Here is a 24,189-nt window from a genome sequence, read left to right as displayed (position 1 = left end):
AGTTGGTTGCTCATGTGCCTCGGCCCATCACTGCAGCGTCAGCTCTGAGGGTAGAGATCTTGGCCTCCTCTCCTTTGTATCCCGCCCCCTGCCCCAAAGTCTTGTCATTGTGCTTGGCACAGAGGGCTCTTTACAGTACCTGGCTCAGTAAGGCTTTTTTTTTTTTTTTTAATTTTTTTAATTTTTATTTTTTTCAGTAAGGCTTTTTGAATGAAAAGTTAAGTATCAGAAATTCATTAACATCCAAAGCTCAATTCCTCTGGGATTCATCGTGTCATGAAAAGAGTAAAATTGTTCTTTTTCGGGTTGCATGCTTTTTGTAATCATTCCCCCCACTCCTCCAGCTTGTTTATCACTGATTCATAGTAAGTTTTTTTCGTCACGTTCATGTCATCTGTTTTTCCCTCCCTGTCCCCTGCCCCCACTATGGGTTCTGCAGGAGGGATCCATCCACTTTCTTATCACTTGCTTGCAGCCCTCTTGGGAGCTTCCCTGGTATAATCTGAAATTGGCCCCTATACACTCCAGGCAGGCCGCTCCAGGTTGGCGGGTGGCAGTTTTAATAAGCAAAGGGAACTTGCATAGGAGGGTTGTCTTGGAGGCAGCAAGACGATCGGATCTCTGCACCTGCCCATCAAACCTTAGAAGTTTATATATAGAGGCCTTACCTCGGTTCAGTCACATAGACCATGCAGGTGTTCTCAACATCACATCACTATCTCACGGCTGTGTCCTTGGAAGGGCTTCTGGGAGTAGGAAAGGCAAGGAGAACTCCTATTCCAAGGGTAGGGGGACGAGGCAAGGAGCCTCACATTGCTGGGGTCCAGCTCCCAGTTCAGCTGGCGGTTCTTTCTTTTCCATGACCTTCTCCAACACTTATCAATAAATAATTACCACATACTGTTATTTGCAGGGCACTGTGCTTGATGCCTGGGGAGGTTTAAAGATGAATAGGAGGAGATTCCTGCTCACAGGGACTTTATACAGAGATGCCTGTTTTCAAGTACATGTCCAAGTTCATGTAGCTGTGAGCTTTGGGAACGAAGGATCCCATCGGTGGGATATGAAGTCCAGAGGGTGGGACAGGCTGAGTTGTGGCTCAGATTTTGTTCAGGGGGCCTTGCAGAGCTGCTGGAGGACTCTGCACCCGGTGATGTGATGGTTTGGAAGATTAACCCTATACAATGGTTTGGAAGATTAACCTGGCCGCCACCCTGCAGGGCAGAGACCACACTAGTGTTCTAGAAGATGGACCCTGACTACCCTCCTGCTCCTTGTGAGAGAATCTGCCTTTGTCCACTCTGGTATTAGATGGAGGCCTGGCTCCACATTTTAGATCTTCTTTGGGAAAGTCTTAGAGGAGACCGAAGCAGTCTTCCCATGGTCTCCTCCTTACGTAGCTCTTCCTCAGGGGAGTTCGGCCAAGTGCTGTAGTAGAGGATGTGGAGAAGTTACAGGTTGTGAGTGCTGAGGTTTGAATCCAGGTGTGCTTGACCCCCCAACCTGAGCTCTCCAACACGTTCTGCTGCAACAGGGAGAGAGAAGGACACCAGTGTGGCCCTGGAAGGGGTTGGCAGGTGCCTGTGTGGCACACTGACCTGCTCTGTTGTCCACACGTGTCTGACTTGCACCGTCTCCCCTACTTTCCTGGGCCAAGTTAAGGACCAAAGTGTCTTTTCCCGGCCTTCGTTCTGCTGAGTTAGACGGGTGGCTCCAGGGACACCAGCCTATTCAGGGAAGGAGGGACAGTCTTAAGTGAACTCTTCATTAACTCCCCAAAGAAGCCGTGCCTTTCAGCGTGCTTTACTTCTGTACTGCAAAGGCAGTGCTCAGAGGACATGCTGATTAAGGGAAAATTAGGGTCGCTTGTTTTCCTGTTTTCCATATGGAAAGAAGGTTTGAACATGCAGTATGAGCCTGAGTCCATATGCTTTGAAATCTGTCCATGATTCTTGCTTTGCTGAATTGCAGACTCCATGCCATCTAGGTACTGGGGTCTGGGCCCAAGCACACCCAGCAGTCACAGCGTGATTTCTGCGCTTTTAGGTCTTTATTGCCTCCTATGAATTCTTCTAGAAAATACTCGGAAAAGGTGATGGATTTAAAACTGCCCTTAGATTTTCATAATTTAGATGTATCTGGGGAGTCATTTATCCGTGCAGCTGCATACAACATTCTTATCTTTTTTTTTTTTTTGTAAGAAAGAATATTACCTTTGCATCTGTAACAGATTTCACAATGATTGTAGATTATTATTACTTTTTTTTTTTTTTAAGAAAAAAAATTGTTTCACACACAATTGTTTAAGCTGCTTGGGAAGCGTTCCTGGACATGACACAACTGGGTCAAAGGATGCTGTTGAAACTTTCTGGTCCCCGTGGCCACGCTGCTCTCTGGAGAGTTTGTACCTTTTTATACTATATAACCCACGTGAGATAGAAAGAGCTGTTCTAGATGTTTTACGTGTTTCCTCACCTAAGCCTTGCAAAGGCCTGTGAGAACAGATAGGGTGAGTAACCCGCCCAAGGTCACACAGCTCATAAGCAGACAGAGCCAGAGTTTGGAACGAGGCGGATCAACCAGATTCCATATCGCACACGGCTGCCTTTTCCGCTCTGTTAGCTCCGGGCGGCCGGTGGGAGAGAATGAACAGAGTCATCCTGTGATGAGTCCCTACGGTCTGGATATAATGTCCTTGACCCTCGTTCTTGGTGCATCGGATAGAATAGGTGCAGAATGGTTTTCCTGAACCCAGAGCCTTGGTCTGTACATTCCTAATGAAGCTGTGCAATTCCAAAGCAGTCATTTTTTAGGAAAGAAGCACCAGGCTTTTCCCCAGTTCTCCCTTCTGCAGGCTGCAGGCTAAAAAAAAGAAAAAAAAAAAAAGCCAGGGTGGGGGGGGTGTTGGTAGTGGGCAGCATTAAATCTTGTACCCATATGACTCCTCTTCTTGACTCTTTGTCATCACCTGGTTGCCAGCAGCACCTGATGGACAGTGTCAGGTGCGGGGAGGGGGTGGGGGGGGGCGGAAGGAAGGGGCTATAAAGTTTTGCTTAGGGACTTCAGATTTTAAACCCCTGTTTATCTTTGCTGCTGAATCTGGTGCAATAGATCTCTCTCTCTCTCTCTCTCTCTCTCTCTCTCTCTCTCACACACACACACACACACACACACCAACAAAAATGTTTTCAGCAGCGTAGCCCAGGGGTCACTCAGGGTCAAAATACTTCCTCTTTTAGAAAAAGCCCCAGACAGCTCACTTATCTTCTTGTTCCATCCTTGTTTGTGGGTGGTTTGTATCCTTCATTGTACCTCCCTGAGAACAGACACCAAATGAAACAGAAAGTGTCGGGAAATGCTACCATTCTGGCTCTGTGTTTTCTTTCTGACCTGCAACCCTAGGTGACCGGCGCTAAGGCTCCTGTTCCTGAAATGTTTCTGACTCAGGGAGGCGACTGTCAGACCTGGCAGCCTGTTCAAGTAAAGCTTGGGAAACACACCAGCTTTCTAGCATTTATGTTTGAGGACCCAGAGGGCACATGGAGATGAGTACTGACCTCTCCAGGTTGAAAGCCTATTTTTGGACACTTGGTTCTCATGATAACGGAGCTCAGTGGTGGGGAATCTGCTCTGGCAAGGACTAAGCCAGTGCTTCTTCTAGAATAGTGGTGATGACAGCGCCTACCCCCTAGGCTTGCTGTGAGGGTTAATGAGATAATGTATATAAAACATAGAGTTTAATACCAGGTGCATCATGGGTGCTCTTGTAAGTAGTCGTTGCCATCCATCCCTACCACCATCATTATCTAGTGAAGAATCAGATAGCTTTTTTTTTTTCTTGGAGGCAAGTTTTGACTTTTTATTTTATTTTTTTTAAGTGTTGACTTTTAAACTCATATATTTGTAAACAGTTCAAGTCAGTAAATGTCAACTGCTTTGACCCTTATAGTTGGAAGGTCTCTGGGGGCTCTTCACCTTGACCGTCATTAGCCTTAGTGTGTTTTCTTCCTTTACACTTCACATAGGAGAAATTGTGTGCCCCAGGACCTTTGAACTGAATTTCTGCCCATGTCCCACAGGATCTGAACCATGCAGCGTGCATTGCACTTCTCACGTCGCAATGATAGCTGTGCTCTTTCATTCAAAATTATATTAAGTAATTTAAAAAAATGGAACAGGTAAACTTTCCAGACAATTCTTTGAATAAATGTGCATTTGTGCCACTACAAGTATTTAGTCTTTCTGGTTCCCACGATGGTTTTGCCACAGAGCAGTAGGGCTTCTAGGAAATGGGAGGGGGGTTCCTGTACTCATCTCCATAGCTCATGCAGTTCTCACACATACTACACAAACCATAATAAAACCAATAAACTTGTTTTCACTTGATACGCATCAAAGTATTTTCTGTAATAGATTTAATTTTGGAAATGAAATATTTAAAATGTTATACGAGAAGGAACAATGTCACTACAGATGTCATTATAAGGGAAGCCTAGGGAAGATATTTGAAAGACATTTTGCATCTTAAGGTTTTTCTTATTTTATAAATAAATATTTTATATATTAGATAGGTAAAATGAAGATCTATCCATATTGCCAGCTAGATCTAACATAAAGGCAATAATCCTTTTTATTTATATATTTTAAAAAATTTTTAATAATCCTTTTTAAATGGCTACTTATGATTTCAGATTTTATAAAAATATTCAGCAGAAGTATTTCCCTACTTTTTAATGTGCAAAAGAAGTTTGCATTAAACTTTTCCATTTCGGGACTAAAACTGTGCTATTATTATTCACTAACTTAAGCGTAGTATGTGCCAGATTAATTTATAATGAAAGTACAGTTTAAGGAAGAAGATGATTTCCTTGTATAATATGGGAACACTAATATATTCCAAGGGTAGAAATAACTTGAGATTAATTACAGATCCCATATCTCTTATTTGCAATCCAAAAAGCTCTGAAAACTGAAAGTTTTTGTATCATGACTCATTTGGCAGTATGATCTGCCCTGAATTGGCGTGAAGCTCTTCGGAGCTTTTGCTAATCCCAATCAGTGTGAGTGTTCACGTTTTAACTGCAGAAATATTGCTGTGATGCATTAGGGGTCCTGCTCTGGATATTGCTGGGGGCATTCTTGTTCGTATGGTAGGTGCACCATATTGTCTCTCTAATATCCCCCCACTGGCTGCATTTTCAAACATACCTACCTGGTCCAAGGATTTTGAATAAAAGAGCAACTATCTCCCATAACCAGAACACCACCACATCCTGTTTTTTTTTCTTCCCCAGGGACAGTCCCTCTTCACCTCTGTGCACAGGCAAGGGATGACTATTATTAATAAGGCCCCATTCACACTTAGAAGTGTTCCATTTTGGACAATGGATGATTTTGGTCACCGTGCTGACCATCTCTGCGCTCTCGGTAATGGGCAACGTGGTGCTGATGGGCATCTGTATGTTTCTAGTGAGCTGCCCTCTATACAGGTTCCACATTATATCTTGAAACCCTAAGATGACTTAGAGCATTGTTTATAGGAAATGATTTTTTAAATGGTCTGCCCCTGTGCTTCCTTAGATGGGATTCCCCACAGCATTTATATATCCCTTTTTTATTATGGCAAATCATCGCTCCCCTTACTCTAATTCCTTGTGTATCCGCCTTCTTTGACTAGTTCGCAAGCCCATCTCTGTTCCCTCTGACATCATCACTGATGCCTGGCATACGTAGAAAGCCCATGGTTTATTTATTAAGCCTCAGCCCTTGCCATGCTCCAGGACCTGGGGACATAGAGGTGAGCCAGCAGAAATGCTCTTGGGCCTCATGGAGATGGTCTTCAGGGGGGGCAGACAGATGTGAGGGCCTGGCCTGGCCCCCCCCCAGAGACACTAAGGAGGCTCATCGAGGAAGTGGCCTTAGAGCTAGGAGGGGAAGAATGTGAGGTCAGGCAGTGAAAGGGGACAAGGTGCGGGGAGACCTTGGGGCAGACCCGCTGGCTGGAGTTTGGGGAGTGAGGGTAGTAGAGGGAGATGAAGCTGGAGCCAGTGCTTGTGGCACCCAAGGGGCCTGAAAGAGACTATCTGTCCTTTCCCGGGGCTGTTCTGGCTGCAGGGTAGCTACCAGATGGGGGACAGGGGTGCAGAGAGCACAGAAGGGCTGCCGGGCACCGGCCCCACTGAGGGCTGGGATTGCTCCCGACCCATGGGGTCGCACTTCCTATTCCCACCATGTGACAGTCGCTCTCTTGGAAAGGTGGGCTCCGCTCACAACTTAAGGCCACAGTGGTTCCTGAGATGTTCCTCCAGGTTAGAACAAGCAGAGCTGAAGGCTGTCCAGGCTCCCGGAATCCTGCAAGTTAAGGAATCGGCAGTGAGAAATGAGAAGCAAAGCCCTCAGTCCTCAGTCGGGTGGGCCTTTCTTGAGACCAGACCTTAAGACCCTTTTGTCCTTATTCCGGTGTTCAGATTGTCCCAGATTTGGCTAGACGGAGCCCCTTCGTGTGAGCTGCTGGGTCCTCTTGCTGGGTCCCCAGTGTTTTTTGGACACTTCTGTACTTTCTGACCCCCCCTAAAATGGCTCAGGCTTATCTTTGCTTTCCCTGCCCTAGACCTGCCACCAGCCATTTTCCCACAAAGCCCTGATTCCTTTTAGTGGAGAATGGTGTTTAGAAACTAAGATTTGGGATGTTTGGGTGGCTCAGGGGTTGAGTGTCTGCCTTTGGCTCAGGGCGTGATCCTGGGGTCCTGGGATCGAGTCCCACGTCTCCTGCATGGAGCCTGCTTCTCCCTCTGCTTATGTCTGCCTCTCTCTCTGTGTCTTTCATAAATAAATATTTAAAAATAGAAACGATGGAGTTTCAATTGAATATAATTTTATATATTCAATTATATATTTTATATATAATTTTATATATATTGAATAAATATTTAAAAATAGAAACGATGGAGTTTCTATTGAATATAATTTTATATATTCATTATATATTTTATATATAATTTATATATAATTAAATATATATGAAATTTTATATATATGAATTTTATATATAATTGAATATATATGAAATATAATATTTAAAAATCTTTTTAAAAAAACAAAAGGAAACTAAGATTCGGGCATGATGTGTACCCATCATCAGTGGCCTGTTGCTGTCCCCAGACCCTCATAGTGGGCAGGGAATCTGTGCACAGTACACATACATGTATTTTTACATCTGCATGTATTTCTGTATCGAGATAGATGATGAGCTATGAACTCAGTCCTTATTCTGTACCGAGGCCCAGGGTTATTCTAGATTTCTTTCTCTGTTTGAACTTCCTTCTCCAAAAGTGAGGAGCCTGGCTCTCATTATCTTTAATGTATTAATTCATTGACTCAGTTCCTCTATGTCTCCAATCTTCAGCCTCCCCACGGTGGTGAGGTTGCCCTCCCCACCTCATTCTTGGGGCTCCTGCACCCCAGATGGGATGGCTGCCCCTGGACAGGAGCCTAGCCACTCCACTTGTGCCCTGACATCCCACTCTTGGCTCCTGCCTCCCCCAGCATCTATCCTCACTGCCCCACATGGGCTGCAGTCCTCCCCATGCTAATTACCGCTGCTTTCTCCCACCCAAGGAGACACCCTCTTTATGCCGGCACCCCACACTAGCATGCTTCTGCTCTGCTCCCCAAATGTCTGCTATTTGCAGATTGTTAGGGCTGCCATCACAGAGTACCACAAACTGGGTGATCACAGGTCTGGAGGCTGGAAGTCTGAAATCTCAGGGTGTTGGCAGGGTTGGTTTCTTCTGGGGGCTCTAAGGGGGAATCTGCTCCATGCGGCTCTCCTCGTGTTGGCAGTGGCTGTAGTCCTTGGCGTCCCTTGGCTTCTAGATGTCTCCCCCGAATCCCGGTCTCTGTCTTCATATGGGCTTCTCTTATATATGTGTGTGTCCAGATTTCTGTCCTCTTATAAGGATACCACTCATGTTGGATTTAGGGTCCATCCTGACCAAGTATGACCTCATTTTAACTTGATTATATCTGAAAAGACCCTATTTCCAAATAAGGTTATATTCACAAGTTCTGGGTGGACCTGGCTTTTGGGGCAACACTGTGCAACACAGTACATCGGCTCTGTTCTGTTCTACCTAATGGGCTTTTGGACTAAATCCTCCATGAAGGGAGGGAGGGAGGAGGAAGGATAGAAGGAAACTCCATTGTTTCTAGAAGAATGTTCTTTATTGCCATATTATACTTACTCTGTGACCTGAAGTTAGAGCACTCTGCTGCCAGCAGGGCTGTTGGAAACCTCTGGACTTGGTGCGAACGCAGGCTGGCACTTGTTAGGATGTGACTGTACGATTCCTCAGGGGACTGTACCCCTCAAGACACCCTGTGCTATAATGTACAGTGAGCAGCTTTTTACTCACTGTTGAGCAAACCTCTTCACCTGGTCTGGTGCCACTGAGGTTGGGGTCCTCCCCTATCCCCTGGGTGCCCGGTTCCAGGCCAAAGAGCCGTGTGTTGGTGTGCGTTGTCAGTTCCGTGCCAGCCTCTGTGGGGGGCAGCTGGGGTGCGTGTGCAGGGTGAGCTCTGCACCCTGTGCCAGCACCCTGACTCAGCAGCTGTGGGGGCGCTGCCCAGGGCCCAGCGCATCCTAGAGGCCTGTTGCCCTGATAGTTGAAAAAAAATGATCTCCACACCTGGCTTCCCCCCCACACACACTTATTCATTTGTATTATATTCCGAACTGTATTAACTTATATATTACATATATGGAACATACAAAAATACGTAGGCTATATACTTACATATATTAGCTCTATATTAACGTATATTCTGGTCGATTTCCCATATAAATGAGATACTCTTCTAGAATCACAGTTTTTCATTATTTGAGTCAACCGCCTGTTCCTTAACCATCTCCCTCCTGTCTGGTGTTTGGATCAATTTATATTTTTTGCTGTTGTAAATCCTGCTCCATCAAATATCCTTGACCAAAAATTTGTGACTGTGGAAACTATTAATTATTCAAGATCCACTGTTGACCAGATAGTAGATGAGGCACTTTACACATCTGATTAATCCTACCACAGACTCTTAGGAAGTTATCCCCATTTGGCAGATGAGAACAGTGAGGCATAAGGAGCTGGGGTTCTGCTACCCTCTGCATTTGGTACCTGAAGCAGTGCCCTGGGAGTGGCCGGGGTTGCCAAGGGGAAATACTCCTAGACCTGTGTGGAGAAAGTGGAGGAGGCTACTAAGAGATTTTTGAGCTTTTAGGGCAACAGCAGGTTAGAATTCTCAGGGTCACAACTCCCCAGTCCTAGTCTCATATAGGACATGGTGATAAGGATGTGGGTCTAGCTCCTTGGGACACAGGAGCTTCCAAGGCTTTCCCTGGTCTCCACCCTGCTGGTTGGGTGACCATTCTGTCCCTGAGTCATGGAGCCTGTCAGCCCTGCATTGTGGCCACTGTGCTATTCAGTGACAAATAAGGATGGTGCTAGGCCCTGTGAGATCACAATTGCTTATTAGGAAGTTCCGGGTCAACTTAATTAGCTAAGTAAGAGTCAGGTGAGATCAATTAACATCCACCTATTTCTTGGGGCTGTTATATCCATATAAGCAGGATGACTGTTGTGGTCATAGTCACTGCATTAGTCAGGGAAAGCTTTTGGGGAAGGGTAGATTTGAAACTGGCCCTTAGTTGCAAGAGGGAGGTGAGTTGGTGCCGAGGGACGTACAGATGTGTGCAGGTTGGCGTGGCTGTTTGCAGGCTTGAGGTTCGGCACTCATTAGAGGTCCTGCTACTAAAAATGAGGGAGAAGCAAAATGCCCTCATGGCCCGTGCTTGCTCTTCATACACACTGGCGGGATGGAAATCGACAAACACCCCAAATGCTTACCATCTGAGTGTTTTTCAGTACCCTACACAAATGTTCGTGTGAAGTGTACATTGAGGTGATAGAGCAACAGCTGTCTATGGGTCTCATGTGTGCTCCTGAAATAGTTCTTGGGGCTCATCAAGAATCACTCATATGTGAAATTTAAGATCAACATAGGGGAAGGGAAGGAAAAGTAAAATAAGATAAAATCAGAGAGGGAGGCAAACCATCAGAGACTCAAGTCTAGGAAGTAAACTCGGGAGACGGAGGTAGGAGTTGGGGCCTCTGGGTGACAGGCATTAAGGAGGGCACATGATGGAATGAGCCCTGGGTGGAGGGCTGACCTCTACCTATGAAACTACTGATATACTATATGTTAATTAATTGATTTAAATTAAAAAAAAAAAGGAAAAGGGAAAAAAATAGGCTGGGCAGGGCACATTTTCTTCCACCCCCCTGCCCCCCAGGACCCAGATGGCCTGTGCTCTGGGCCAGGTGACCCTGCCTTATGGCAGAAGCAGAAACTAAAATCAAACAACTGTAAAATACCCCCAGTGACAAACAACAAACCTGGTTCTCTCCTGTTGCTTTCTTAAAGTGGAGATGCAGGTGGAGGGGTGAAAAGTAGAAAAATAGTTTTATTTGGGAGTGGGGAAATACTGTTGTCCTGGTACAAATGACAAAAATAAAGCTCTGGCTGGACAGGATATGCAGTATGTCTTGCTGATTCCACCAGCCAGGAAGGTACTGACAGGGGCAGGAAGTATGGAGTAGTGGGGGGTGTGCGGGGTATTGGAGGTTGGGAAGCTGCTTTTTCTTGCTTGCTTGCTTGCTTGCTTGCTTTCTTTCTTTCTATTTTTTTCTTTCTTCTTTCTTTCTTTTTCTTTTCTTTCGATTTTATTTATTTATTCATGAGAGACAAAGAGAGAGAAAGAGAGGCAGAGACACAGGCAGAGGGAGAAGGAGGCTTCATGCAGGGAGCCCGATATGGGACCCGATCCTGGATTCCAGGATCACAACCTGAGCCAAAGGCACCTGCTCAACCACTGAGCCACCCGGGCATCCCCAGGGAAGCTGCTTTCTATGCAGTGTCCTTGGAGCAGTGCTTGCTGGCCACCGGCCTCTCTCTGCCCTGGCTTGGAGCCCCGTCAGCCCAGGCTCCCAGTGTCAGACTGGGAGGTGCTGGGCCTTCCATGCCTCTTTATGTGGACCCCAATTTGACTTTGTGGTCAAAAGACCAAGTAAAGGCCTAAGACCTATTTTATTTATTTATCTATTTATTTATTTATTTATTTATTTATTTAAAGATTTTATTTATTTATTCATGAGAGAAACAGAGAGAGGCAGAGACATAGGCAGAGGGAGAAGCAGGCTCCCCGCAGGACTTGATCCCAGGACCCCGGGATCACTCCCTGAGCCGAAGGCAGATGCTCAACCACTGAGACACCCGGGTGCCCTGCCCCTTCTGTTTAAATGTGAACTCAACCACTCAGTAGCTCTGTGACCTTGGGCAAGTTACCAAGCTTACGTATCTCTGTCTCTTCATCTCTAAAATGGAGATATTTAGTAGCACCTACTTACAGGATTGTGGTAAATCAAGTGAACTAATACTTGAACAAGCTGAGAACTTGCTTGGCACTGTGGAGCATTTAATACTCATCAGCTATTCCTCATATCATTATCATGTAGCATGGGATCCTGGGTGCTCTGTACCCGCCCGCTGGTGGTGTTTTCAAGGGCTTGCAGGTCTGAACAGGGATAAGAATTTCTCACACAGAATCTCCCCTACTTACCAACAGGTTGCCTTCCAAAAGATGACTTGCAAAGCGAGTCTGGCCTTTTAAGACCAGGGTTTTCTCAAAACAAAGCCCCCAAAACAATCAAAAAAACAACTAAACAAGCAAAAAGAAAAAAAATCTAAAAATCACAAAAACAATAAAAAACACTAAAAAACCCAGGCTTTTCTCGAAATAGAATAGTTTCAATGTCAGGTGGCCTTTTCAAAAGCCCCACAAGGGTGTCCTATGCCGATATTTTGTTTCTTTACCAGACATCTGACCACTCACTATGATTTGGAAAAACTAGAACTGGCCTTGAAACTCTGTCCATCTTTGGGGGCAAACGGTTCCTCTTTCACACCAGCCACATTTCAGGTGTTCAGTAGCCACCTCTGGCTGGGGGCTCCGCTGTTGGGCTGTGCAGGTACAAGACGTGTCCAGAATTGCTGGATCGGGCTGGTCTATATTTATTGGGTGCCTCCTGGATGCAAAATGCAAGACCGCACAGATGTACATATTAACATACGTAGCAATGTTAACATAGGTGTGTCTGGCTTGGTGGGAACATAGGATGTATATTGGAGGCAGTATTTTAGGAATTCAAGGGAAGTTTTGAGATGGTCGAGATCGGCTTTGTGGCAGAGATGGCATTTGAACCAGCTGTGAAGGGGTGGCTGTCTGTTTCCAGGCTAGCCCTTTCTCCCCAGTGTAGCCCCCGTGATCTAATTGCCCACCCAACACTGGAGCCTGGAGGAGTTTGAGGAGGGGAAGGAGTCAGCAATTCAGAAAGAAGAGCCTGGCAGTGGCTTCTGCTTCTCTCTCTGAAGTGACAGGCCAGACGCTTTGCTGGGATTGCGCTTTGCTGGGATTGACGAGTGTGGAAGTGAGTTGGGCAGTGTGAGGATGGAAAGATCTGAGATCAGCAGTGGGAGCTGATGAGGGAGATGCAAAAAAAGATGTGCAGAAATTTGAAGGCTCGGGTGAGGTGATACACCAGCAATGTGTCATGGTAGAGTCAGGCCTGGGGGTTAGTGGGCCCAGGCATGGGTTTCCCACGTGAGGCAGCAGGAGGGAGGAAGTGAGACCCATTTGTAGTGGAGAAGGGCTAGAGCAGCTGTGTTGGGCGGAGAAGAGGGCGATGGGGTAGGTAGGCGCTCTGGGGACAGGGGACAGGGGAGCGGGGCTGGTTGGTCAGGGATGGATGGCAGGGCTCTGGGCCCCACGTCTGAAGAGCACATATCTGCCTCGACAGAGCATGTCCAGCATTTTTTCAAGGCCTGCCCTCTGGATGGAGAGAACTCCTGTTCTCTTTAGGCCGCATCGAGAACTGTTTCCTAGAATGACCGTTGGCTCGTCACAGTTATGGAAAACTGGTGATGTATTTTGGTGTCTTTCGAGCACCCATGTGGAGGCCCTAAGTCAGTTTCGGTTGTAGTGATGCAGTGCAAGTCCCTATCAGAGGCTAAATCACACTGTTTCAGGGACCAGAGTTAGTTTGTGGTCAGAGGCAGGGAAATTTTTGTAAAGTAGCTATGGTAATCTCTTCTAAAAGGATATAGAAAACACGTCCAATAAGAAAATTGTGGGTAGAAGGGGGAATATGCAAAACTATAATTTGGATGATTCTCAGTATGGGAAACTTGTTCCGTGGTATTTAAAGGCATTTTAGAATTTTAATTTCATATGTATTTATATTCTATTCATGATGAAATCTATTCGCCATGGGCGTCCTCGTTTTCCTATGACTCATTTGGAGATGTTTATCATACATAGAGGATCTGGAAGGCCATTGAGCTGGTGGTACTTACTGGATGGCAGTGATATCCACAGGTAGCTGCATATCCGAATTGCCCTGGGTTAATAAAAAGAATTCCTGGTTCCTAAGCCCTGGAAATTCTTACTCAGTGAGTCTTGATGGGACCAGGGAGTCTTTTTTTTTTTTTTAATTCCTCGGGTAATAATGTAGCAAGGCAGTTTGGGGGTGCTAGTATAGGTGGATGGAAAAATATAGAAAACTATAATTAGGGGTGGTGATACATGAGGGCAGCCAGTTCTGGCAGTCCTGCCCTCATCACTCAGAATTGAGCTTTTTTTTTTTTTTTTTTTTTTTAAGATTTTATTTATTTATTTGGGGAGGGGGGAGCACAATTGGTGGGGGTGGTGCAGAGGGAGAGGGAGCTGGACACGGGGTCTCGATCCCAGGACCCCAGGATCATGACCTGACCCGAAGGCAGAAGCTTAACTGACTGAGCCACCCAGGTGCCTCAAGGTCGAGCTCTTGAAAAATACACGTAGTAGGAGAATTCATGGTTGAGTTTCTTAAAACCTTGAGAAAAACTGGGCTAGAGACTTAAAATTATTTAATGAGCCTGATGTACATCTTTTCAAAGTTCAATAAAACAGTAAGTGCATGGAATGAGGATTGCATTAGTGATAACAGTGGATGTCACGCGGTTGATTTCCACTGCAAATTAACTCCCCAGAAGTTTAATAAAACTTTTTGAAATTGGTTTCGCATCGGTGCAGGTAACATGTATGCGGACAGGGATGTTTTCTCTGGCACTCATCTCAGTGTTAAAATTTTTTCCTGATTTCACGACTAGTAACCATTGATTTCATCCTCCAGGGCCCCACCAGAGTGTGCAGAGTGACGTGACTACTGTAGGCAGCGAAGTATTAAGTGCAGCCAATGGGGGCGGGTCTCAAACCCCCACCCTCAGACACAGGGCCCTGTTATCTGAGCTCTGAACATGTTGTTTCCATGCCCCACACTTGTTAAACTTCTCTCATGCTTTTCACTTCTGTCTTCCAGGAGTCCTTCCTGTTCTAAGGTTTGCTATATCCTTCTCTGCCAATTCCTACTTTACACCATGACCCCCCCCTCGCCCTGCCACCCACAGGCTCACACACATCTGTGCACACACCTGGGGAATGGTTTGGCTGAGTAAAATGCTTTTTTATACCCTTTTGACCATAGTACCAGGATAATATAATATAAAATTGAAAAAAAAAGCTTAATAAAACAATCTTACTCTCATTTGGGGGACTCCCATCGTTTGTATTCTACGTTCACATACATTAAGATTGAAGCACCGTAAATTGATTTCACGAGCCAGTGTTTTCCCAACACTGGAGGTTTTTGGTGTCCTCTTTGGAATCAGGTGGATCCGGATTTGAATCCCAGCTTTACCACTTAATGGTTCTCCAGCTTGGTAAGCAGCTTCATTTCCTTATCTGTAAAATGGAGATAAGATCCTGTACCTCATGTAGCTGGTTTGAAGATTAAATGAAATAACGCACAAAAAGCCCCTGGCCCAGTGTCTGATTCCTAGGAAGCGCTTGAGCGAGGTGTTGGGGCTGATGATGGCAAGGATTTTCAGTTTGCAACTCCAGCTTCCTCTCAATTCACATAATTTTGAACTGGAATTTTTAACTTTGGCCAAAAGGGTACAGAGGTCAGCGTGAGGAGTGGAGAACGTCATGCAAGCAGAGCTCACACTTGGGGAAAGATGCCCGCGTGTTCAGGAAGAGCCACTGCCTGGACCAGAGCAGTAGCTCATTGGCTCACCTCCTTGCCTGTGTTTGCCCCCGTGTGACTGCTGCCTGTGTCACCATAGTGCCACACAGCCGGTCTCCAGCGCACACCCAGTGGTTTCAGTAACCTCTACACAAGCTGGGCGATTTGGAGGGGTGGGGGGGATCATGAAGCCTTGGTCCCTTCTCTGGGGCCTTGGGGGACTTGGACATGGCTTTTTCTCTTCTTGAAGTCACCTTTTCAAGCTATGCTTTCCCTCCTCTCTAAGATGGGGATGACTATATTTAAGTGACAAGGGCCACAGTGTGGTTTAGCGACAATTTCTGGTAACCAACCAGCCTGCCCACCTGCGTGCGCACCTGCTCCCGTGCTCACCTTCTGCCCTGCTCCTGACTCTCACGAAGCTCCACCCACATAAGTCAGTTGCTCTGCCCACATCAGGAGACCCATCTTCCCAGGTTCCTGGCTCTGCCTTCACCTTTGCCTGGCTTCCTTGCCACCCCCTCTGCACCTGGACTATTCCTGCCCATCCTATAAAGTCTTCTTGTGCCGCTAAGCTTTCTTTTTTTTTTTTTTTTTCAGGGGCACTAAGCTTTCTCTTACGAACCCACCCAATGGTGATTTATGTATTCCTCACCAACTAGTTGATGCACTTGGCAATTAATCGTGTACTGCCTCTGCCGTCCCTGGTGCAGTCTTTTATTATAATTATAGTATTATTAGGTAGCTTTATAGGATTAATGTCTCATACCCCCAGTTCACTTATGAATTCCTTGAGGATAGTGATCCTGTCTCACACATCTCTGAATCCTCCGCATTGAGCAGAGCCCCCTGCAGTAACATGTGTTTATTTTTATTTTTTTTTTTTTAAGATTTTATTTATTTATTCTTGAGAGACCGTGAGAGAGGCAGAGATGTAGGCAGAGGGAGAAGCAGGCTCCATGCAGGGAGCCTGATGTGGGGCTCGATCCTGGGACTCCAGGATCACGCCCTGAGCCAAAGGCAGATGCTCAACCGCTGAGCCACCCAGGTGCCCCATAACATGTGTTTAATAAATATCTGTGGATAACACCGGATGACTGGGTCCTGCAGACAGGACCTGCTCTAGAAGCAGAGGGTCCGCTGGTTAGAGCACGAACAGAGCTACTAGTTGGAGCTAGCTTTTATTAGGAGGGCAGCTTTTCCATCAGTTGGTCAGAGGGGTGGGCATGGCTATGGAGGGAGGGCTACAAGGTGACAAGGCCCCTCGAAGGTTACTGATAAAACTAATAAATGTTGTCTCAGCTGCGGAAGAAATGGGATGGGACGCTGCTGTGGTCAGTGTTGGCGACAGACTCACTCCGAAGCTCTTTCTGCTGTCTTCTGTCTTCCATGGCTTCTGTTGAGTAGCAACTATAAGGCCTCTGGTCTTGTGGTTTTTGTTACTTGTACTTTGAAGGTGATGCCTGTCTTTTTTTCCCTCTAGCCATCTTTAAGATTTTTCGCTATGGTTTTGGTTTTCAGCACATGTACTATAGTGTGGTTTTATTTGTATTTATCTGTTTGGGGTTTGTAGTAAATTATTTAAATATGTGGTCACTGTCTGCAAATACCGCTCTTGCCTCATTCTTTCTCTTTGTGGAACTACAGACTGCCCATATTTTAGATCTTTTTACCTCTAAAATAAAAAATGCTATGGATTTTATGTTCTTTTTAATGTTTCCCACCCTTTTGTCTCTAAGTGCTTCATTCTGTTTATTTCCTTCCGACCTATCTTCTTTCTACTATTTCTTTATCGTGGTGTCTAATCTATTAGTAAACCCACCGTTTGAGTTATTAATTTTAATTATTTGCCCTTTAGCTCTAGAATTTCTTTTTTTACTTTCTAGTTCTCTGCCAACGTTGTCCATCTTGTCTTTTAGTTCCTTGAACATGTGAGGCATACTTGTGTTAAAGGCTGTGTCCAAAAACTTTTGGTATCTCTGTATCCCTTATGTCTGTTTAAGACCCATGTCTGAATCCCTGTGGGTCTGTTTTTGTTGTTCATATTTCATTGATTTTTTTTTTATTTCATTGCCTTTTATCCTTGTGTTCTCAGCTATATTGCTGGTCTATGAAAAACTCCAGAGATAATATAAATCCGAGGATAATGTTATCTTCCTCAAGATATGATTACATTTACTTCTGGGAGTTCCAGGTTATTTTAATTTGATCAGGGATTGAGGTGATTCAAAGCTCGACTTCAGTCTTTGAGGTTAGTCTATTTCCATTTAGTTTTATCCCAAACGAAGCTTGCTTGGGGGTGGTGGCGGGTGAGTGTGTGGACTCCCTATTCCTAGTTTAGGTCCTGATCTTCAATTCTTGTCCTCCTGGTCACCCGAATGTGTCAGAAGCTTTGCTCAGCTTCTGTGCCCTGCAGCCATCTATCCTGGAATTGGCAGATGCCTCCAGGCTAGGATAAGAGTGCTCCAAACATCAGGTTTACCTTCCTGGGTTTCTTTCTTCCCCCAGATCCTGCTCTCCTACTTGTTACTTCCCTGATCCTTTTAAACAGATTTTTTTAAAAATGTTTTGTATAGGTTTTCTTGTTATTCACCTTGGGAGTTAGGTCTGAATTACCTATTGTGTCATTACCAGAAGCGCACCACCCCCCTCATCTCAGCCAAGGATTTTATTATTAAATCCAGCAGGGATGTTTAGAAGTCTCTAGAACAGAACATTAACATGATTTAAGTGGTATTTTAGGAAATTTAATATGTCAGTGGTATGCAAAACAGACAGGAGTTGGGAAAGGCTCAGTAAGTAGAACAGTTAAAAGACCATCATAACTGAGTGCTTTCTAGACTAAGAAAAGAGCAGGTGTTAGGGTTTCTGAAGTTGGGCATTTCAGAGAGATCCGAGTGAGAGTCTTGGCTCTCCTACTTACTAGCAGATTGTCTTTAAGCAATTCCTTTACCTATCCTGTTGTCTATAACATGGAATACTAAAGTCCTTATTTTTTAGGGTTATAAGAATTACATGAAAAACTCAGAAAACTCTGGTTTTAATGGGTTGGCATATAGTATATGCTCAGTAAATGGTAACCATTGCTGTTACTATTCCAGGATCCAAAAATCAGTTATTTAGGTTAAAATTCAAGATTACTGTTACTGGCCGTGAACATGACCATACCATTGTCAACTTAATGGGGGACTGTTGCATACATTTATGCAGCATCACTGGTGCCAGTAATATTCTAAGTACCCTCCATGTACTGAACTGATTTAGAGGCTGATGTTACGGTTTTAAAGATGATCCCAACCTCACATCTCAAAGGTGTAATGATAGGTGATTTTAGAAAGTGCCTTTTGTCAAGCTTGAGGGTAGCTGCTTCATATTTTAGGTTTATAGAATTATAAGATTTTAGCATTTCACTTAAAAAAAAAAAAAAGATTTATTTTGGAGAGAATGTGTGCATACGCGCGAGCGGCAGGAGGGGCAGAGGGAGAGGGAGAGAAAATCTTCATGTAGACTCTCCACCGAATACAGAGCTGGACCGATGGATGGACGGATGGACGGACATGGGGCTCTATCCCTGCAGCCTGAGATCATGACCTGAGCTGAAATCAAGAGTTGGCCACTTAACTTACTGAACCACCCAGGCGCCTCAAGCATTTCACTTTTAAAAACAACCCAGTGTACAAGATCAGAAGCTTACAAAAAAGATAAAGCAGATGACGAGCCTTCCTGTTACAGGAGGATTCCTAGGGTCATAGCTCACTTGAGAAGTTATCTTTTTGAAACCTCTTATTTTCCTAGATGATCAAAGTGCAGACCAGAGGGTTTGAGTGACTAGCCCGAGGACACACACCAGTAATGGCAAGGTCAGGGCTGGAATACAAGTGCCTCGATTTCTGGCAGATTTTGGTTCTCTTGGCAAAAAATAGCACCTCTTTGTCTTTCTAACCATTTCTATGCCTTTCCCACGAGTCTCATGTGGCCCATCAGACCAGGGGTCTATGGGAACCTTGCCTTATAGCAGGAAGACCGATCTGTCCCCGTAAATTTCATCGACAGAGCTAGAAGACGCAGGCCAAGGAAGCATCTTTCCCTACTATCTGGTCTCTAGCCCTCTGTGACTATCCTCCCAGCCTTTTCATCTCTGGAAATCTAATTTATTTTTTGTGTCAAACTAAATGATGAATTTCTGGTGCTAGGGTCAATATAGAATTCCATCTTTGCTTTCTTCCGCAGAAGTCAGGATGTGCGTTCAACTTGTGATAGCCATGGGAAATCTGTGTCAGACGGCACCTGTTCTCTTCTGTGCCGTGTGGGGAGACCACTGGTAATTCATTACCTAGTTAGTGTGTGGGGCGTGCGGCCAGGCTGTAAAATCAAATATAAATAGAGGAAGTATCTTCATGTAAAAGGATTAGTTTTTTCTCTGTGTGACATCGGGGACGTCCTGGGTGTTTAAAATAAAACAAAATGTAGAACCTGGAATAAGAGAAGCCCTTTGTAAATGAGCCTGACCTACTCTGATAAGGCAATACTTGCTGTCTTTGTTTTTCCAAAAAAAAATCTGCTGATGATTAATGACAGTCCTGATTAAAGATTTAGACCATTTTTTACATGTGTGATTGGCTGGGTAAGCGATAGGCTGATGTTCGGTTGAGCTGTATCCTTGTTAGAAAGGCACAGCATGTAAACAAGCGATGGACTGACAGGCGATCTGGAACCTGACCTGCTGAGACTAAGGGAAGGGGTCTGCCTGCTAGGATGACCAGACTTTGCGGGAAGAGCACAGAAGAGGAGGTGGCTCATAATTAAAAATAAAAGGCAATTGAGAGCCTTGCTCCTCAGAGTCTGGTCCAAGGGCCTTGGAGCTTTATTAGAACTGCGGAATCCCAGGGCTCACCTAGACTTACCAAATCAAGATTTGTGTCCCCGTTCAAGTTGGTGAAGCCATGATCTGGATTTTGTAATCAGCCCTTCCCTTTACTGTTGACAAGATTAATCATATCATTCATTTGCATTAATTTCCGGTTCTCCTCCCTTCAGTCTGGGGATGATGACCAGAATCTCAGGCATGGTTTTCCAGGCCCCGCAGGGCCAGCCTGACTCTGTCACCTTGTCTGTTGCCGACTACTTTCTAGTATCATTCGGTACACAGGGCTCTTCATGTGGTGTGGTAATCTCTTCCTTCCTGTGTTCTGTTAGACTGGGAGTTTCTAGGTGCTAGAGGATGTCTCGCCCTTTCCTGGAATATTTTCAATAAGTGATCCTTGAATGAGTGGATGAATGCATGAGGGGATGAGATGAATTCAGAACCACTAAGAGCATCTGTGTTGGGGGCCCCTTTGGGCCTGTCCCTGAGCTTCCTATTACTTACCTCAAAGAATGATGGCCTGAAGCCTCCATGTGAGTGGTCAGGGCCAACCCACAATGGCAGCCTGGCTTGGCTGACCTTTTAGGGCTGGTCTGGATCTTGTTTAAACATCTCCTGGGTGGAAGGCAGCCTTTGGGCTTTGTAGGAATATAAAAAGACCTATGGGAGGTAGATTTCCTACCCTCAAAGAGCCTACTGTTTGGTTAGGAAGAGAGAGAGGTGTACACAGTGGAAAAGTTTATAGATGAGAGTTGGATAAGAATAAAGACAGCATAGAAAAGCTGCTCTAAAGCAATGTTTGATTCTCAAAAGAGCAATGTAAGATCTGTGAGAATTAGAGAAGTCCAGGAGGAAGATTTCTTCAGGCTGGAGTGGTCTGAGAAGGCCTGTGGAGAAGGAGAGAGCAGAAACTGAGTCTTGGAGGATGGGTAGGGATGGGCAAAGCATAGGGAGGGAGGAGCAGAGAGTGCAGTGTGAGCAGGGAGCCCGAGGCGAGACGTCTGCAACAGTGAGTGGATCTGAACTGGGAGAGATGTACCGGTTCTAGAATTGAGTTCTAGAATGGAATTAGACTCCTGAGGCCAAGGCTGTGGTCCCACATGGTTCTTGGACTGATACTTGCACTCTGGCATGAGCTAGGGAGGCACAGAGGAGAGACAAGTCCTCTGCAAGCTGGAAGAGAGAGTGACTGAGACTTTGATCAAGTCAACCCAAATTCATCGCAGTAGAATTTTCAGAGCTCATTTTTGGAGGAGGAAACAAGTAAAAGGAGGAAGATACAGCTAGGGGTTGAAAAGAGGATGATGTCACGCTGCCCATGGGGTTGATAGTGTGGAGGCTTGAATGGGCCTCATCTTTGCTTCTGAATCCCACATTAAATTTAAATTTACATGCAAATAGGATGAAGATAAGTGCTAGAGAGAGGTGTAGCACTTTACAGTTCAGACGGGACAGTCGCTAGCAAAATTGCCTGATACCATGTTTCTCTTCTGCAAAAGGGTACCATGCCGGTGGAAAGGATGCGGATGCGCCCGTGGCTGGAGGAACAGATAAACTCAAATACGATACCAGGGCTAAAGTGGCTTAACAAGGTAAGTGTGTTGGGTGCCTGTGTGTGTGTGTGTGTGTGTGTGTGTGTGAGAGAGAGAGAGAGAGAGAGAGAGAGAGAGAGGGAGGTCCTTACTAAAAGATATGCATGGAAACTGCCGAAAAGGAAACTTGCAGTCTTCGTATACAAAATCTTATGCTTATTAATGACAAAACCAGCCAACCAGAAATGATCTGTGTTATTCTTTAATGATTCTCACCCTCTTCCTTCTCTGAACTCCTCTCTTGCTTCTCCTGGCTTCTAGCATTGGAGGACATGGAAACATGTGGGTTTTGTGTTGGGAATGGAGTATACTGGGTTCCTCTCAGTATTCTTCTGAGTAAAGAAAACTTTTGTTTTGGGACTTAAAAAAAAAAAAGTTTTCTCTTTTTATTGTGAAACACTGTTTGTGTGCCTACAGGTCTTTAAAAAAGGGGATCCCTGGGTGGCGCAACAGTTTGGCGCCTGCCTTTGGCCCAGGGCACGATCCCGGAGACCCGGGATCGAATCCCACGTCGGGCTCCCGGTGCATGGAGCCTGCTTCTCCCTCTGCCTGTGTCTCTGCCTCTCTCTCTCTCTCTGTGACTATCATAAATAAATAAAAATTAAAAATAAAAAAATAAAAAAATGTTAAAAAAGTACGCCGTCCCTTACGACCCCCTGCCCCCCACATATGTACACACACACGTATATAAATCCTTCCTTTATCAGCCTCAGACTCTCGATCAAACTGATCCTACCTGTTAGGAGTGACTCAGGAAGAGAATGGATGTCAAAATAAAGAACACCTGAAAAAATAGATTTATCGCTTAGAAAAGCAGTGGACATACCGACATACCACGCCTTCTTTAAGAGGGCCCAAGGGAGAGGTTGCTCTCCCACTGCCAGGAATATTGCAGCTCTTTTGAGTAAATTTCCTTTTCCTCTTCTGCCTCCCCCTCATTGTAATCTTAAGGGCCTGATGAATAATTCAGCTGGTAGGGCTTTATCTTTGTATGGCGCTCCAGAGCTCAGAGCCTGATTGTGGCCCACTTCTAACAAGCGTGCGGGATACTGCTGCATTGCTCTGCTTGCTAAGATCACTCCCTGGCTCAAGCTTGTCTTTTCAGATATCTCTCAAGCCTTATTTCTTTCTCCCTCACCCACTTATTCTTTTTCCACTTATTTTAAATGTGACCGTATTGTATTTGAGTGCATCGGTTTCAGCGGGCCTTTTCTGAAGCAGGATGGAATAAATAGAAATAAGTAAACGATGTGCTCATTTCAGGTGAGCTGCCCTCTATCTGAAGGTCTTATGGCAAACAATTTCTTTTTCTAGGCTTGCTCTGTCCATAATGTTTCAGATTGGTATCCTGGAGGGGTTTTGTAATTAGCCTGCTCCAAAGAAACAAACAGGAAATCAGGTTGGGTCTTGGCCTGCATGGTTAGCAGAGCCACAGGTGGAGAAGGAAAGGGGGGACTGTCATCAAGGAGAATTGAAGAAACGTAAGGTGCTCAATAATGATAATAATAATAAAAACTAATGCTTGTTAATAATGCCAGGTACTCGTCTAAGCAAGACACATGCATCAACTCACGTAATCCCCACAATGGGGGAGATACTGTTATGTTTTCCATTCTACAGACCTGGAAGCCAAGGTATAGAGACACTAAGTAGGATTATGTTTTAAAGAACAAGATAACATTGCCTTTTATGACATTTAAACAGAAGTTCCTGATTTCTGAAGAGAAGTGATTTTTTTTTCTTCTTAAAAAATATATCCACTAAAAAAAATATATCTCCACTGATTTGGGCTGACTCGATGCAGGGGGTAGACTTACGGTGTTATCGTGTCCCCTGTACGAGTAGGCACTTGATATGGTGCGGTTAACTCTCCTCCTAGTAGGTTGGTTTGTGCTAATGTGCTAACCCCTGGAACCTGTGGATGTGTAATTACTTGGAAAAAAAGGGTCTTCGGAAGAAGTTAAGGATCTCAAGGTTATCCTGGCTTGTCCAGCTGGGCCAGTGGGATGACAAGCATCCGTAGAAGAGAAAGGAGAGCAGAGGCCACATGGAGACAGAGGTAGATTTTGCAGAGACACAGCCAAGGAAGCACCTGGAACCACCAGAGGCTGGACATGTCCAGGAAAGATGGTCTTTACAGCCTCTGAAAGGGAATGTGGCTCTGCGGACATCTAGATTTGAGATTTCTGGCCTGCACAACGGTGGCAGGATGGATTTCCGTGGCTGTAAGCTGCCCGGTTTGTGGCAGCTTGTTCCATAGCTCTGGGAAACTAATGCACCCTCTTAGGGTTGCTTCCTCACCGGGCCCCCCCATTAAGCCTTTTCTTCCCCCCCACTTTGTCCGTGTTTTTCTGACAGAGGACTGGAAAGTGAGCGGATTCCTTGGTGCGCAGCTGAGCACTAGGCCCCCTTGGGTGGCCCTCCCTGCTGAGCTTCGCTGAGCCGGCCCTTGGCCTGCGAGTTCTCTTCCCTGGTGAAGAGGGAGCAGAGACCCCTTTGCCACCCTGACAGGCCACTGTGCTGGCCCTCGGCAAGAGCAGGCCGTGACGCCTCGGCAACAGCAGTC

The 24,189-nt window shown here is 45.4% G+C and overlaps 1 protein-coding gene across 5 annotated transcripts in view; it reads left to right on the top strand.

Annotated features, from left to right (window-relative positions):
• Nucleotides 1–24,189, top strand: part of IRF2 (interferon regulatory factor 2) — a 79,349-nt gene that overhangs the window by 16,898 nt on the left and 38,262 nt on the right. For all 5 annotated transcript variants that reach the window (XM_041751861.1, XM_041751860.1, XM_041751862.1 and 2 more), the window contains one exon: nucleotides 21,531–21,623. In XM_041751861.1, coding sequence (XP_041607795.1) covers nucleotides 21,537–21,623 — 87 coding nt within the window. In that variant the 5' untranslated portion in view covers nucleotides 21,531–21,536. The remainder of the gene's footprint in view (nucleotides 1–21,530; nucleotides 21,624–24,189) is intronic.

The sequence above is a fragment of the Vulpes lagopus genome, chromosome 4 (genome assembly GCF_018345385.1).
Source record: "Vulpes lagopus strain Blue_001 chromosome 4, ASM1834538v1, whole genome shotgun sequence".
NCBI classification, from domain to species: Eukaryota; Metazoa; Chordata; class Mammalia; order Carnivora; family Canidae; genus Vulpes; species Vulpes lagopus.
This window is presented reverse-complemented; position numbering and strand designations above follow the sequence as displayed.